General features: G+C 37.1%; 1 protein-coding gene across 9 annotated transcripts in view; it reads right to left on the bottom strand.

The window, feature by feature from the left end:
* The window catches only part of FIRRM (FIGNL1 interacting regulator of recombination and mitosis), a 53,216-nt gene that overhangs the window by 14,866 nt on the left and 22,017 nt on the right, over positions 1-16,333 (bottom strand). For all 9 annotated transcript variants that reach the window (XR_011996338.1, XR_011996337.1, XR_011996336.1 and 6 more), the window contains 13 exons: positions 15,293-15,441; positions 14,897-15,026; positions 13,624-13,810; positions 12,805-12,887; positions 12,413-12,464; positions 11,030-11,119; positions 8,268-8,453; positions 6,863-6,985; positions 5,943-6,038; positions 4,012-4,125; positions 3,061-3,165; positions 2,316-2,396; positions 915-1,034 (listed from right to left, as the gene is read on the bottom strand). Coding sequence is in view for 5 of the 9 variants with exons in the window: in XM_072732964.1 (XP_072589065.1) it covers positions 915-1,034; positions 2,316-2,396; positions 3,061-3,165; positions 4,012-4,125; positions 5,943-6,038; positions 6,863-6,985; positions 8,268-8,453; positions 11,030-11,119; positions 12,413-12,464; positions 12,805-12,887; positions 13,624-13,810; positions 14,897-15,026; positions 15,293-15,441 (1,516 nt within the window). In the remaining 4 variants the exon portion in view is untranslated. The remainder of the gene's footprint in view (positions 1-914; positions 1,035-2,315; positions 2,397-3,060; positions 3,166-4,011; positions 4,126-5,942; positions 6,039-6,862; positions 6,986-8,267; positions 8,454-11,029; positions 11,120-12,412; positions 12,465-12,804; positions 12,888-13,623; positions 13,811-14,896; positions 15,027-15,292; positions 15,442-16,333) is intronic.

The following is a 16,333-nucleotide window of genomic DNA, read 5'->3' as shown; positions in this document are numbered from 1 at the left end:
AATAAGGAAGATCATAATAAATTCTTTTTTTTTTTTTTAATTTTTATTTATTTATGATAGTCACACACACAGAGAGACAGAGAGAGAGAGAGGCAGAGACACAGGCAGAGGGAGGAGCAGGCTCCATGCACCGGGAGCCCAACGTGGGACTCGATCCCGGGTCTCCAGGATCACGCCCTGGGCCAAAGGCAGGCGCCAAACCGCTGCGCCACCCAGGGATCCCAATCATAATAAATTCTTGAGGGCTTATTTATACCACTGCTATGAAACTTTTAGGCCTGAAATCTATAAAGTTAAATATGTCTTGAAAACAAGTTACTAACATAAACTTAAGTTCTTTATATATGAGTTCTAACTAAAACTCACCAGAATATAGTTCCTCTTACGGATCGTTATCCTAAATATACTACCGGTGCTCAAAACAATATCCTTGGTGGTATCAGACTTCTGCCTTATAATAGGAAGACAGGATTTCTGGACACTGTCAGAAATTATTCAGGCTGGTTTGATGAAGGAGGCAAGGGATCAAGCTAAACATTCTGGAAGGTGAGTTCATTGGTTTCTTCTGTGGTTCAGAAACTGCTACATTTGTAGCTTCACCTTCCTTAAAGTTACTAGAAACAACTGAAAGTCATATTGAAAGAGTATATGAGTTAGTATGATATTTAAAACTTGTTTGTTTTGTTTTTTGGGTTTTTTTTGTAGTCCCACCTCTGCTCTATGTGTTGATAACCTCTCAGGAGGAAGAAATGCAATTTTTAAAAGAGCAGCTACTGTAAAACAGGAGAATTTTATATGTCTAGATCTATTTGATTATATTTTGATAGTATGAGGCCAGGAACCATACTAATTTTTTTATCAACAAGGGCAGAATTTCTCTTAAAGCTTGACCCATACCGAAAAGCAGTCCGTACCTGTAAAGATGACCACTTTGCTTCTTCTACAGGAACTTTAGCCAAGTGTTCCCAGAAAATGCCTTTTTCCTGTTTCACACGTTCCACTCTGGCAGCTGCAGTTTCCTCTACAAAGCCAGTCTGCCACAGATGATGAAAAATCAAGTGAGTATCAAGCATTCTCTAATAGGTGGCAAATGGTTTAATACTCAGAAAATGAGAAGGCCAAGGTGTCTGGGTAGTAGCTCAGTCAGTTAAGTGTCCCAACTCTTGATTTTAGCTCAGGTCATGACCTCAGGGTTGTGAGACTGAGCTCCCTCCCACATTGGCTCCGTGCTGGGCATGGAGTCTGCTTAAGATTCTCTCTTTCTCTGCCCTTCCTCCTCAACTAAAAAAAAGAGAAAAGGCTGTGTGTGTGTGTGTGTGTCTAAGCACCTAGTATTAAACTATTCTGGATTAGTCTGTGATCTAGGCAAATTTTGGAAGTTGGACTCATGTAAATGCATCATCTTTGTATAATTTGGATAAAATTACTGTACAGCGTTCTTCCCTACAAAAAAGTTGAGTGTTGTTTTTCCAGGGAAAAAAAATGATAGTCTGCAAACCTTCACAGTATAGGGTAAGCAACTGGCAAAAACATGTACAGACACAGTTTCTGTGTAACGTATATGTGTATATAAAAACATAACCCAGTTTAATAATGAGTATAGTATAAAAAAATAAGTATAATTCACTTTCTCCCAGTCTTCTAAATTTGTGGTTTAACTATTCTATTAGTGATAAAGTTAGTCCTTGTATCCTAAAACTCCCCACATAAGTTGTAAGGTGTGCACAAACATGGAAGCCAAATGACAGAACAAGTTTGGTTCTAACTATAAACATAGCTTTAGGGGCACTTGGGTGGCTCAGTCCGTTAGGCATCTGCCTTTGGCTCAGGTCATGATCCCGGCCGGGATCCTGGGATGGAGCACATCAGGCTCCCGGCTCAGTGGGGAGTCTGCTTCTCCCCCTGCTTGTGCTCTTTCTCTTGCTCTGTCAAATAAATGAATAAAATCTTAAATTTTTAAAAAAAAAAAAAACAGCTTTAAAAATGTCATTGTTTGGAAAACTAGGTCTTCATCTCTGTATGGAAAAACTATGTATATAAATTGTATTTAAATTCGAGTGGTAAACATGTGCGAGAGGCCTAGTCTGAGCAGGAGCTGCTTCTGGGCTCTTACTGCCTGAATGAGCAATGCTACCAGAGCCCACGCTGTGTGACTGCTCCACTACTGTAACCTGTCACACGGTCCCAGCTGCTTAATGTGTGTCACCTCTGGGCTGAACACTAGGTCACATTTACATGTATGGTTACAATCATACAATTTAAAAAAAAAAAAGACAAAATCTGTGGCCGCTATTTTAATCTATAGAAATAAATACCTTCTCCAGAAAGGATATTACTTTGTTCTTAGTGTCTTCAGAACGGAAGCATTGTGGAACTATTTCTTCATGATTTGTTCCCTATTAAAAGATATAAACCAGACCAATTTTAATGTATCTCAACAACTTGCAAAGCCAACTATATAAGCTTTAAGGGCTGAAATGCATCAGAAATGCATTTTAAAAAACTGTGTCAGAAGTGACTCAAATGACCATCAGCTCATAGCTTCCTTGGGGAGTCTAGGGACCATGCGGTGTTCTGCTTGAGTACAGGGCTATAGGCTGTGCTTACTTTTGCCCAGTCATCCTAATGTCTATGGGTCCTCATGTGCCAAGGTGTGACCACACAGCTACTGGCAAGAGAAGAGGAGCATCCCACAGGAGGCTCACCTCCATGGACCCGAGCTCACAGGTCCCTGTGTTCATCCACCTAACTCCTGTATGACAGATTTTGAGGTGAAATGCATGATTCATTTCACACTCAAAAATACTGTCTGGAAGACTGTCTGAGTTAATAGGCCTGGTCCGAATGCCTGGTTCTGGTTGTTACTACTCTCCTAGGTCCTTGGGAAAGTACCTTCATTTCTTTATGCCCTGTTGTTGGATACTACAAAATAGATCATTGGTAATATCTCCTCCTTAGTCATTGGTAATGACTAAGATCAAAAGTTGCTCCATGAAGGTTTTGGAATATCTGAAATAAGATGGTTTGGGAGTCACTGTGATATGTTGGTCTTAAAATTACCTCGGCAAACTGAGTAAACGCCTCCAAGGTATGTTGTTCTATTATCCAATTCCTGTCAGCTAGCAGGAAGTCAAAAATAGAAGACAAGTTGGGCAGAATTTTGTCCTAAAAAGAAAACCAAACCTTATTAAATAGAGGAAAACTTCAGTATTCTATCCTTAATATTGTCAAGCTCCCCTAATCCTGTCCCATTGGGCACATATTAGTACATGTTAGGGCATATCAGTCCTTTGCTTAAATGTGTCCAATAGCTTCTCATTTCTTTCAGAGTAAAAATCAAAATCCTTATGATGGCCTACAAAGTCCCACTGGCTGTGTTTTGGCTCTACTGGCTCCCCTCAGGATATCAGACATGTTCTCATCTCAGAGGCATCAGGCTTACTGTTTCCCTTACATGCAGGATACCTGCATGACTTGCTCAACTTCAGGATTTTACTCACGGGTCACCTTGGTGAGGACACCACTGCCCATATCCTATTTAAAACCATACCCCCACATTCATGCTCCTCTGATTTCTTTCCACAGCACTCAAAATAACATGCTACAACATAGCTTTATTAGTTGCCTTCCACAGGCTGAGGGTGGTGGATTCATTAATGAATTTCCAATTATTAAAACAGCACCTGACACACAGCAAAAATTCAAGAAATTTTTTCTTGAATAAATCAGTCCATCTCCTGGCTTTAAAGGCTTCTTAAATGTTGATGAATCCACCAACCTGTCAGACTACAGCCAACTCTAAATTATTTGTATGTCAAAATACATTTTTCTAAAAGAAAACTTAAAATGAGTTCTATTTTGATAAAGTCACTATCTCTTCACAAAATACATTTTCTCCCCCAACTTTCATTGTCAACAATCCACAGCATTCAAGAAATTAAAAGCCTGAGAATTTTAATAATTCTTACAGGGATTTTGTTAACACAGGAACAAAAGAATTAAGAGTATTACCTGAAAAGCTTGAGGTATAAAAAATTTTCCTAGAGAAGATACAAAATCAAGCACTGCCAAACAAACATGGTCAGGAGGCTCTAATTTAAGCAGTGAGGTCTGTAAAGTTACTACCTAAAGTGGCAAAAATCAAAGAACAGTTATAAATGAAAACAAATATTTTGTGTAGACATAATGAGTAAGATTCTGATGGGTATGTGGGGAGGGAAAACACAAAAAAACCCAAAGCAAACACTCTACAAAGCCTAAACTTTGCAAGTGGAATTTGAATAAAATGATCAAATGATTGACTCCATTTATTATAGCATTCATCCTACCCAGTGCTGTAAAGAAAAAAAAATGTATTCCTGAGAAATAATATACCAGTATGTGCTCTTTCAAATCTTTAAAAATTGTTTTGTATTTTAAATTCCAGTGAGGGAAATTCACTATTTAAAGCAGGGACTGACAAACTTTCTATAAATGGCCAGACGGTAAATATTTTAGGTTTTATAGGTAATATGTTTCCTGCTGCATATTGTTTTTAATTTTTATTTTACAAACCTTTGAAAACCTGAAACTCGGGATCCCTGGGTGGCGCAGCGGTTTAGCGCCTGCCTTTGGCCCAGGGCGTGATCCTGGAGACCTGGGATCGAATCCCACATCGGGCTCCCGGTGCATGGAGCCTGCTTCTCCCTCTGCCTGTGTCTCTGCCTCTCTCTCTCTCTCTGTGACTATAATACATAAATAAATAAAAATTTGGAAAAAAAAAAATTTCCTTTAAAAAAAAAAAAAAAAAAAAACAACCTAAAACTCATCCTCAGCTCTTGTCCTATAAACAGGAGGGCAGAACCTAGCCAGGAAGCTATACTTTGCCAACCCCTAACTTAAAGGAACACAGAAAGTGATCTATAAAAGAAGCAATGCTTAAAAGAACAATTTACTAATGTTGAAATTTTAGAACTTTAAGTTATTTGGGTTTTTTAAAGGTAGGCACAAATATATCAAAATTGTCCATATTTAATTTCTTGAAAAGGATAACTAAAACCATCAGAACCCGCAAAGTCTGAGTCAGTTATTTTACTGCATTCTCTATAATTTAGTAATCCATGTTACACATACGGTAATTTAAAATATACCTAATTAGTATTTGTTAATGCTAAGTTCTTAATGTACACAACCACTAACCAAGCTACTAAAACAAAGCATTAGTAGTTTCACTTTCCAGCATATATGGTCCTACAATAGAGTGTTACTTCTAAGTAGGAATGACTAGTTTTACCTCAGAACTGTTTCTAAATGTGCCTGTAAGCTTAGGCCAGCTCCTGATTTGGGGGATCAATTCTGTCCTTAGGGACTAATTCCAAAGCCTCTAAACCACTTCAGAGATGAAGGCCGTTAGCCTTTTCTTCTCTATTGGCTCAGAACCTCCAAAAGCAGGTCCCCCCCACCAGTGACCTCAGTACTGCCTGTCCCAGCCAGGCAAGCTGGGGGTCAGACCGAAAACTCAGTAGTCCTCTTGCTTCAAAATCATTTTATTTCTTCAGAAAAACAATGAGGATTATCCTTAAGCCCACACTGGTTACATTCCATACTCCCACAGCTGCAATGCCTCTGACAAGGTCCTGAATGCAGGGTTCACACATGAACTATGAGTCCTAACCTCAGGGATGTTCTGCGGTAGTGAAAGTTGTGACTGTTCAGCCTCAGGGAGCTAGGGAAGAACAGATACAGGCTGAATCAACAGTCCCATGTACTAACCATACTCTCCTGGAAGAGCGAAAGAGTTAAGGAGACCTTCCTGAGACGTTTACGTTCAGTTCAACAGGAAAAAAGTAACAAGCAAATTGAGCAAATCATTAAAAAGGACTGTTTCTAAAAAAATTTTTTAAGTCTTGCCAGTTCAACAATTTCCTCAGCAAAGACAGTATCAACTTGCTTACTGTTCTTACCTGACTTATCAGATGAGGATCTAGAGTTTGAACGAAAACTCCCAACAGTGGAAGCAAAAAACTAAGTGTCTGCTGAATATAAGGTTGACCTGTTACCTTAAATAAGAAACACAAAATAATTTTGGCGAAAATTTTCAATTACATGTAAATAGCAACTTTTTAGTGAGCATTTATTATATATTGGGCAATATGCTACCTCACATACACCTTATAACTTTATGAAGTATATCTTATAACCCTCACTTTACTAATAATTAAGAGAAAGGGGCAGAGAGGTTACATAATTTGCTCAAGATCACATGACTAGGACATTTAATCCGGATGGAGATCTAATTATTTTTGTTTGCCACTGAAAAACATGTATATGCCTTAGTGTTCTTAAAATTCCATTTCTCTTCTTCATAATCATTTCTATCATGGTATTGTAAACTATATCACCAGCAGAGAATCCTCAACGAATATTTATTGAATGATTCGTGAGGACTGGGGGAAAGCAATCACTGAAGTCAAAATACTGCAGAAAAGAAATTTAACTATTCATAAACATTAATGGTAAAACATTATCTGCAAAACCATTTCTAGGATTTACCAGAAGTATGAATTTTGCCTTCAACTTCCAGTGGCTGGCACTACTTAGTCAAAGGAAATGTCATACTTTTTTAGGGTCCAAATGGTCATGAAAATACTTAGCTGAAATATCACTGTCACTCATTAAGTTCTAGTTTTACTAATTTAATTCTATCACACTCAAAAAGAACCGGCTGAAAGAGTATAAAAAGTTATTTTAAGTTCTAATTGCAAGTTCTACCAAGCACTTAAAGAAATTACGTACATTTTACTCTACAGGGAAATTTCAGTACTATGCTCTTTTTTCAGTACTTTATTAGTTCTTCAGGGAAACAATCAGTTGCTCTCCTTACCAGTTTAGGGTTTAAAAAAGCCCAAAGCTGACTCCCAATTTCCATAATTGCAGTTTGCTGTGCAATATCCAGAACTTCACTAGCAGAATTACATACAGCAAGCAAAGCAGAGAGCAGTGTGTTCTAAAGGGAGAGAGGGAAGGGTCCAAGGTTAGATCCCAGGAGCTGAGGCTGCAGAGGTTATGATTTACTTATAACTCTTCATAAAAACCTGTGTCAAATTTATACTGAGGCCTGAAGCCATCTTTTCAGCTACTTCTTTAATATATATTATCTTATTAAAACAAATTTTACTTACACACAGAAACATTTGCTTCATTTTCTAAATATTTTTCCGGTTTAGGTTAAAATTAATATTAAAATGGAAACACCAATACATTTTAATAAAGAAGTTTGATATAAATTGTCAATAGGATCAAGCTAATTTATAATGTTCATCAACTAAAAATTCTATTGTTTTTCATATTATGTATCTAGCAATCTTTTAACATTACTAGATTTTATTGTTGCTGGTGTTTTATACTTAACCTTTAAAATTCCTCAATGACACTGCATTCAATAAGCAAATATAATACTTGAGAAGTACACTACCTAGAATTTGAAACTAAAAACCATCTTTTCTAGATTCACTCTTCTCTATATAGAATCTTTCTCTCTGGCCAGGAAGGGGGTTCATTGAGGGCCCCTAACCTCTTGAATGCCCTGTCCCCATCTCTATTTTTCTCCACTTATCACAAACTGATACAACATATGTACATATATATTTATTACTTATTTTACTGTCCACAATGCAAGCTCATGAGAACAGGAATTTTTGTTTTGTTTTTGTATGCCTAAAATAGTGCTTGGCACATAAGAGCACTCAAAATATATTTGTTGGGTGAATGAATGAACCAACAAAGGAGGAAACTAGACTGGAAGATTCAACCATATGTACTATAGTTCAATTTTAAAAAACCATGGATTTTTTTTACTTCTCATAAACGAATTTCTTTTATATTTAATTATTTTAAGAGGGAGCATTCTAAATGGAAAGCTACCTAAAGGCTCAGAATAGGTGTGTGTAAAATGGGGGCTGTGTTTTATCAAAAAGAAGAATCATGTCCGCCTAATCTAATGATGTGTCAGCAAAACTCCTATAAACAAAATATTTCACAATAGGTTTCATCTTGGTCCAGTGTGTCTTGAACTAGTCTCCCTACCCCCAATATAATTTCCATCAGTCAAGATAACAGGAAGTTTCTCACAGATCCCTTTACAATGCAGAAATCTGAAAATCCTGCTAGTTTCTAGCCTGAGGGCAGAGACTATATACATCTTAGTAAATAGCCCATCACTAGTACCTTGAGCAGTGCTCAGGAAACAGCTGCTAAATGAATCAAATCCAACAAAATTCTTATTTTACCAGAGATTCAAGTTCTCCCAAAGTCCGACTATTGCTTAGCCACTCCTGACACTGTGCAATCCCGACTCTGGTGATGTCACATGCAGCTTGCTTCCTGAGCTCGGTTGGTAATGCCTGCAGGGAAATACACTGCCACAGAGGCAGATTTTCTGCTGCTTTGGGAGAAAATTTTTGGATAAACTCCACCTAAAATAATCGAAGAAATAATAGTAACATGAGACAATCTGGTGAATGGATGAGCAAAAGCTAAGTACTAGTTTCCATGCTTTATATTTTTAAAAAGTTTTTAATTGAGTAGTAATACCACAAGTACCAGACAAGGTAACTTAAAGGAACATGATTATTTTTGCTGTTGTTGCATTTGTTTGCAAAACAAACAGTTTAAGTGAATGTAATATGAAGACACGAGAAAGGTTGAAAACCTTTCATTATTAGTCCAGTCAGCTCTTTTATTCTGCTTCTACCCATACAGTCTATTATTTTCCTACAAACTTGTATGCTAGTGACCTTGTTTGGTTAAGCCCAAAAGAGGCCAGAAGACTGATTCAGCCAACCCTGGTGGCCATTAGCATAGCAGACTAGAACAGAGGACCTAAAGAAAGAAGCAAGGGGGTCATCAGTTCTGTTTCCTGTGGGGCTAGCTGGCTCTGCTCTCAGACAACACACAGAATCGGTTTCATAAATGTAAGCCACCAGCCCAGAGCAATGTGGCTGGCAAGTCCATTTTACCACTGCAATAATGCAAAGCCACTGCCAAGTTAACAGAAAAACAGCACTGTTATGTTAAAATGAGACATGAGCAGACAAACTAAAAACAAAACACAAATGGAAGAGGCCCCAAAGCAGGTGCATGCCAAAGAGTGGAACATGAACACCAGAGTAATGGAAAATGCAGCCTTTGGAGTAAGACAGATCCAGCTTGGATCCCAGTTTGGCTATTTATCACAATGAGTTTGGAGATGCTCTTTTACTTCCCTAAACTACGGTTTCTTCATCTGTGGAATGAACGTAATCCACATATCCCACAAGGCTAACCCAGGAACTCCATGAACTGAAGTGCCTAGAACACAACCCAGTACATACTGTTGTCTCAGAAAAGGTCCATTCCCTCTTCAAAAGGAGGGATCATGTCTTTAGGGAAAAGGAAAAAGACAAAGCCTGGCAGAAAAAACATACTCTTGTGAAGTGCCCCCTTAGAGCAGCTTCCGTTCCAGGTCTCAAGTCTCAGCCCTGACTCTAGGGAAGGTTAGTATCTCAATTTTAGGATTAACTACACCCACAGACTTTCAAGACAAGAACTCAAGTTTAGGTATGCCCCTTTAAATTTTCACACCGTAACTTGACCAGGAAATCCGTATTTGACAACTGAAGGAAAAAATTAAAAGTAACCTCTCAAAATCCATAAAGTAACTTAGTATTCAATAGCCTCAATTATTTGGAGATACTTAGAAAATTAAGGAGTATCTAGATCCCTAAACAGAAACTAGTTTATCTATAACAAAGTTTCTAGATCTCACTTAGAGGTCATTCATTCTGAGTTGTATTTTCTAAAGGTCAAAATTTCACCACAACCCCGGTAAAAGGATAATTTTATTCCCATTTAATAAATAAGAAAAGTGAGGTTAAAAGAGACTTTCCCTCCCAATCCCACATCTTTAGCTAGGGCCTCCGTCACCAGAGCCACTATTAAGGTCAGTATACTAGGAACCAAGGAAAGACCTTTCAGAGAATAAAAGGTACTCAAATCTGAAGGGACATGGAGCAGATAATTCCTCTGAAGTTTTGGAGGGGAGAACAGCACCCCTTATGTATTTTCCAGAGGGCTAGGAGGTAGATCTGCTGTGCTTTCAGCCTCAGAATCACCTGCATGGAAAAGGGCCAGGAAGTTGGCATGGTTCCTCAGGGGCCTGGCAATCACTCTCAGGCAGGAAAGCAGACATGGACTTGAGGCAAATATTCTATTCAGAACAAACTCCCAGGGTACCGGGGTGGCTCAGTCAGTCGTCTGACTCTTGATTTTGGCTCAGGTCATGATCTCAGGGTTGTGAGATTGAGCCCCATGTCAGACTACACACTGGGCATGGAACCTGTTTAAGATTCTCTCTCCCTCTCTCTGTCCCTCATCCCCCCTCTGCACACTTGCTCTCGCTCAAATAAATAAATAAATAAATATTAAAAAAGAAAGAACGAATGAACCAACTACCAATATTTACTGAGCACTCTTCTAAGCATGGCATGATGCTATGCCTGGGACTGTGTCCATCCTTGGGCCTGCATTGTCCGGTTTTAGCAAGAATTCTGCTAAGTCAATCTAGAAAGGATCCCTCAGCCTTGGCATTTGATCACTTTGGTCTATGTTCAGCAAGAATCTTACCTGTCAGTTTAGCAAGAACCACCTCCTTACCCTTGATGTTTCCTCTAAGTAATTTCACCCACTGACCTGCACCTTGCTTGAGATCCTACGAGGTTATGCAATATTCAGATCTGAGCCAAGCTCTACCCAGAGGCCTCTTTTCCCTACAGCAACAATCCCAGAATAAAACCCACTTTTACTACTTTACTGTATGGCTCTGGTTTTTAACAATATTAAAATCTAAACCCATCTAAAAGCAATAAGCAAAGCAATCACTACATTAAAAATTTATGCTCAGACCATGTCAACATTTAAACATAGAATATATGGGGCAGTGGGAAGCCTTCCAAGAGTTTGAATCCATTTCTCAGCAGCTGCTCAAAGACAGTGACCAAGATGCTATCCTTGCCTGTTGTGATGGAGCCATGAAGAAGAAGAGCCGCCTCAACAGTACTGATAGGTTGGCAAGCTGATAGCATTCTCCAGGGCAGGATTTTATCTGGGAAAATAAAGGAGAGGAAAGATCGATTTAAAATCATGGCTTTTACAAGTTTTTATATGCTATAATATTAATAGCAGCACTTTCCAGGACCAAAGATTTTAATTAATTTAGAGCTTTAATTAGTTATTCTTCTATTAACCTAGATTACTTTTATAATGAGAAAACAATTCTGACATTGTGTTTATAAACAACCCTCTGGAATTTCTATTTGGAGGATAGAAACAGAATAATCATCCATACCATTTAGATGGTAACTTGATATGTTAATCTTCCTACTCAAAGACAATTCATGGAATCTTTTAAAGATCTAAGCACAATAGTGCAGAGGTGGGTGTAACTCTAGATAGGAGCTCCATTAAAAGATTCTGTAAGTTCAATTTTCTGAAGATCAATTCCTATCATAATACACTAGGAGAGCTTTTACTTAATTAAATGAATGCTTTTATTTGAAGAAGATAATATAAACATAATATTACTTTGGATCTGTCTTGTGCAAGATGTATTAAGGATTCAGAAGTGTGTATGGGCTCCAGATGATTAGCCCTGGAGACACATGTGCCAGCTGTTTGGTTATTATACACCTCACCAGACTTAGTCTACAACATTTTTAAACTGCAAACTAAGAACCATATGACATAACAGCTATTAAGAAACAAAAGATACATGGACCCAGATGACATCTTTATCAAAGGCCAGGGACAAAAAACTGAAATAAAGACATGACTGTATCACATGGAATATATCAAACATCTCAAAATTTAAAAGCAAAAAAAGGTCAATGTTGTAAAGATTAAAATAAATCATCACTAAATCATTTTCTCTTTGTAACCATTCACAAAGCATGAGTTCTTTCCCAAAAAGGCATTAATCACTGCAACATTTAGTCCCTCTCAAATCATTATGATACAACAAAATCAAGAGGTAGTTAGTCTAAGCCATTTGAAAGAAAGAAAGCAAGCTCTCAGTAATCAACATTACAACTAACTCTTTTTTCTTATTTTCTACTTTGCATTCAAGTTCAAATTTATTCTCCATTAAACTAGTCTTCCTTTTCCAGAACAATTAATAGAACTCTGTAAGATTTTGACAACATGAGACAATTTCTCCAGTTTGACATTGTTTCTGGCACACCTTTCTCAGTAGCATCAGCATTAATACAGCAAAGACACTGTCAAAAGAGTTTAGCTACCATACTATCTCTCCTTTTGATATTCACATTCTTTAAGATTATCATATCCTTAAAGGAACTGCATGGAAAGTGAGTGTTTTAAGCCCTGTAATTCTACTCACCAGCTGAGCCACTATGGTGACATGGTGGGCACAGAGTTCAGCAGTCCCATATCTGATATAAGAGAAGATAATCTTTATGAAATAATTTATGCAATTATTCAGAAAAGCAAGGAGATGAACTTCCAAAAAGCACTAACTATTCGAAGCTGCAATTTCCCCATGGGCAAAGAGAATACCACAATATACAAAACTACCTAAGTAACGGTTATCTATTACTTGAACCGTAAAAAGGAAAGAAGGAAACTGGTTCCTGATTTAGTGCTATGATATGAAATCAAACTATTTTTAAGGATTATTAAGACAGAATTTTTCTATAAATTTACAAGTATAACATTATTTACTATCAGTGACTACTATAAATCAATCCAAAAACCAAAAAAAGTACATCATACCGGGAAAGGAAGCACCACGCATCCATAGCTAACAAAGAGGTGATCATGTTAGCACTAAGCACAGCATTCAATAGGGCAACATCCTAATGAAAAACAGAAAGTACATGATACATTATTATGATTACATTTCTCAAAATAAAACAAAACACCATCACAATCCAAGTAACAACAGATCCTCAGTGTTTAAAAAGCTCAACTTTCTAATATCTCAGAGAGCCTATAACACATTCCCTCCATATGTACTGAGCACCTACTATATACTAAGCATTATGCTGGGCTATGGATATTCAAAAGTGATTTTAAATATGGTTAATCATTAGGATCCACAAAGGTTCTAGTGCTAGATATTAACCACTGTAAAATATCTTAAAGGATATTGATCCTTATATAAATCTCAAGATTTTTTTCTTAAAATTTTCTCAACATCTTTTCTATTTTTAATTCCGTTAAGGAAAATCAACATTATGCCTAAAATCTACAGGAGACTTGGTGCTATAATCTACTATTCTCCTTCTCTTTATGAAATTGAATTCGGTAAAACCTAACAACTTTTCCTCTTTTCACTCTATCTTTCCAAATTTTCCCACCCAAAATGTTTTCAAATGTTTTAGCTAGCCACTACATCTGAGTACTACAGGACTCTAGGATTACCATTTCCTAAGACAAAACTGACTTACAAGCGTAAAATGTGCAAATTGAGAGAATGACATTCAAAAAGAGTACACATTAACTATACCTTTCTTCTGTATAGAAGTCAAAATTTCAGTGAAAAGAAAGCAGAAGGGTAACCTCAGTTTAGACAGTAGGCAACAAACTTACCAGTTCAGGAAACAGTGAAGGATGAAAGGAAGTAATAAATGTACACAGATGAACGCAAACATGCTCATACAAGGTGACAGCAACTTCCATTTGCCCTTTACTCTTTATTCCTTGTAAATGAACAGGCAGAGACAGTTCACCAGCACATTGCTCAAAATTGAAGAATATGGCTTTGAGTAGAGATACCCTGCAGGGAAATTGAGAACACTGAACCTCTCACTATTCACATTTAACATTTAGCAGGTATCATAATAACATGGTAATATGGAGGGTTACTTTCACAAAGCAAAATGTCTCAAGAGGTGTATATCAACGACAGCTTCCAATATGTGTGAATATGTCACCATAAAAATAAAATGTCACTGTTAGACAAATTCCTTAAAGGAGAATTTTCCTGTACTTTTTTTTTTATCATTTATCACCTATTTATTATAGTACTGAACTACATAAAGATAAAATTAAAAGTAATCAAAGAACCCGAAATTTAAATATATATTAGATATTACATAGAAAATAGAAAACAGGTGTAAAACAGAGAGGGATTATTTTAAGACTGAAATAGTTTAAGAAATCTTCATAGAGGATTTGAATAAAAAATTATACACAGGCAAAGATGACAAAGTACAAGGAGACGGCAGGTGTGAACAGCCAGTGTGACCAAAGTGAGGCATGTGTTTAGAAAACTACATGAGTGACAAGATGAGGGGCACCACTCGGGGGTGGCGGCAGAGGGCCAGACTTGGAGCCCAAAGCTGGGCAGCCTGGCATTGGTTTTGCTGTGTAAGCAGGATCAGGAGGCTCACAACAGGGCTTCAGGAGGTGACCTGCTCTGGCACACAGAGTGCACTCAAGGAAAGGCTGAGCGCTCCAGCACAGCAATCACCCCTGCAGTAAGATGCTACAGCCTGGTGGTGGCCAGGGGGACAAATGAGGAAATTTCCTAGGACAGAACTTAAGAATCCAGCATTCTATTTAACAGAACTCATCTTTAAATGCTGGTAAATACATCTACCTTCTGACATGCAATGTTTATAACACTAGGTCTCAGGCAAAAACTTCTAAAATACTGAATAAAATTAAAATATTTTTATCATCTCTTATAGACTTCTATTTTTTATATCTATAAAGTACCAATACATATGAGGTCTACACAGCAATTATTAACTAGCATATCTGATGTAAACAAAAACTTAATTTCAAGATCATTCCAAATGACAGGGCATTCTACACCATCTGTGAGATGACTGGATAGAAACACCACCACGTTTTCTACCTGGTTGTAGCTTCTGTGAGCTGGTTTTCTGTGCACCACAGGGCCTGCACATTCTCAGGCTGAGAGGGCAGCTTATCCATGATGACAACCAGCAGAAGACATTGTGGGAACTGTAGTTCACTCGGCAGCTCTTACAGGAGATAAAAACATATGCATTAAGTTATAACAAATTAGTAAAAATATACTCTATGTATTTTCAACAGCTATCTGATTGTGATGCGTAAAGAAGTCAGAGGCATAACTGTTTCCTTGGACTGTTTTTCTCATTTAAAGAAAAAGTAGAAGGAATCTTAAATAATAATCTTTAAAAAGGATGATTACAAAAAGGAAATAACCCTGTCTCTAACACATCATAATTATTAGAAGGTTTAAGATTAAATCTGTTTTGAAGCTTACCTAATTTACTGTCCAAAACCACTTGTACAAAAGGTTGGAACGTGAGAAGCTGATTGATGAGTGGATCCAGTGTAACTAGGAAAGTACCCGCTATTTCCTCCTGTTGTGCTTTAGAGATCTGGGCAGCATATAGGCTGGGAGGAAACTTGCTAGAAAGAGAGAGAAAAAGTTCATCCATTAACAGGTTTCTTCTAATTTTAGGTAGACATAAGTACTGCAAACCAATTTCTTCTAGCAGTAAAATATATAAAAAATATGTAGCATGTATTTTATAAAACAAAATTCAAAGCACTAAATTGATACCACAATTGTATGAAGACCTCCAAACTAAGTAACATGAATATAATTCTACGGAATTAGAAGTTTATAATCTTAGAGAAGTCCTTACTATTATTTTGGTCATTTTAATACCATTTTAACAGTAGTATCCTTAAAAAAAAGACCACGAAGGAGTGTCTAGGTGGCTCAGTTGGTTAAACATCTGACTCTTGACTCAGGTCCTGATTTCGGGTTCTGGGATAGAAACCCACCCTGGGCTCCAAACTCAGCAGGGAGTCTCTTGGAGATCTCTCTCTCCCTCTGCCCCTCCACCCACTTTTTCTCTCTAAAATAAAAATGAATAAATCTTAAAAAAAAAAAAGACCATGAAAATATGAATATCAAATAACCAGTAAAAACATTATATATAAAAACAGAATACATACATATATATATATATATAAAGACAGAAAACATATATATATAAAAACAGAATATAGAAAGATATTTTGATAAATTGTGGCTTTGTCACTTCTGTTAAAAGTTGATTTGAAAAAAAAAAAAGTTGATTTGAATTAATACTCAGAAACAAGGGCTTTGTAAGAATTAAACTGTACACTAGTCCTGAATGACAATTCAAAGACTTTTTCATGAAAGACATCTCAGTATACAGAGTTGAAACAAAACTTTAGTCAAACCTCTTTGAAGTAAGATGTGTACTTTTTGCCACGTTATTTTAATTGAGGATATTTAACTTGTTATTTAACTTGAAGATACCTAGGA

This window comes from Vulpes vulpes, chromosome 13 (assembly GCF_048418805.1).
Source record: "Vulpes vulpes isolate BD-2025 chromosome 13, VulVul3, whole genome shotgun sequence".
NCBI classification, from domain to species: domain Eukaryota; kingdom Metazoa; phylum Chordata; class Mammalia; order Carnivora; family Canidae; genus Vulpes; species Vulpes vulpes.
This window is presented reverse-complemented; position numbering and strand designations above follow the sequence as displayed.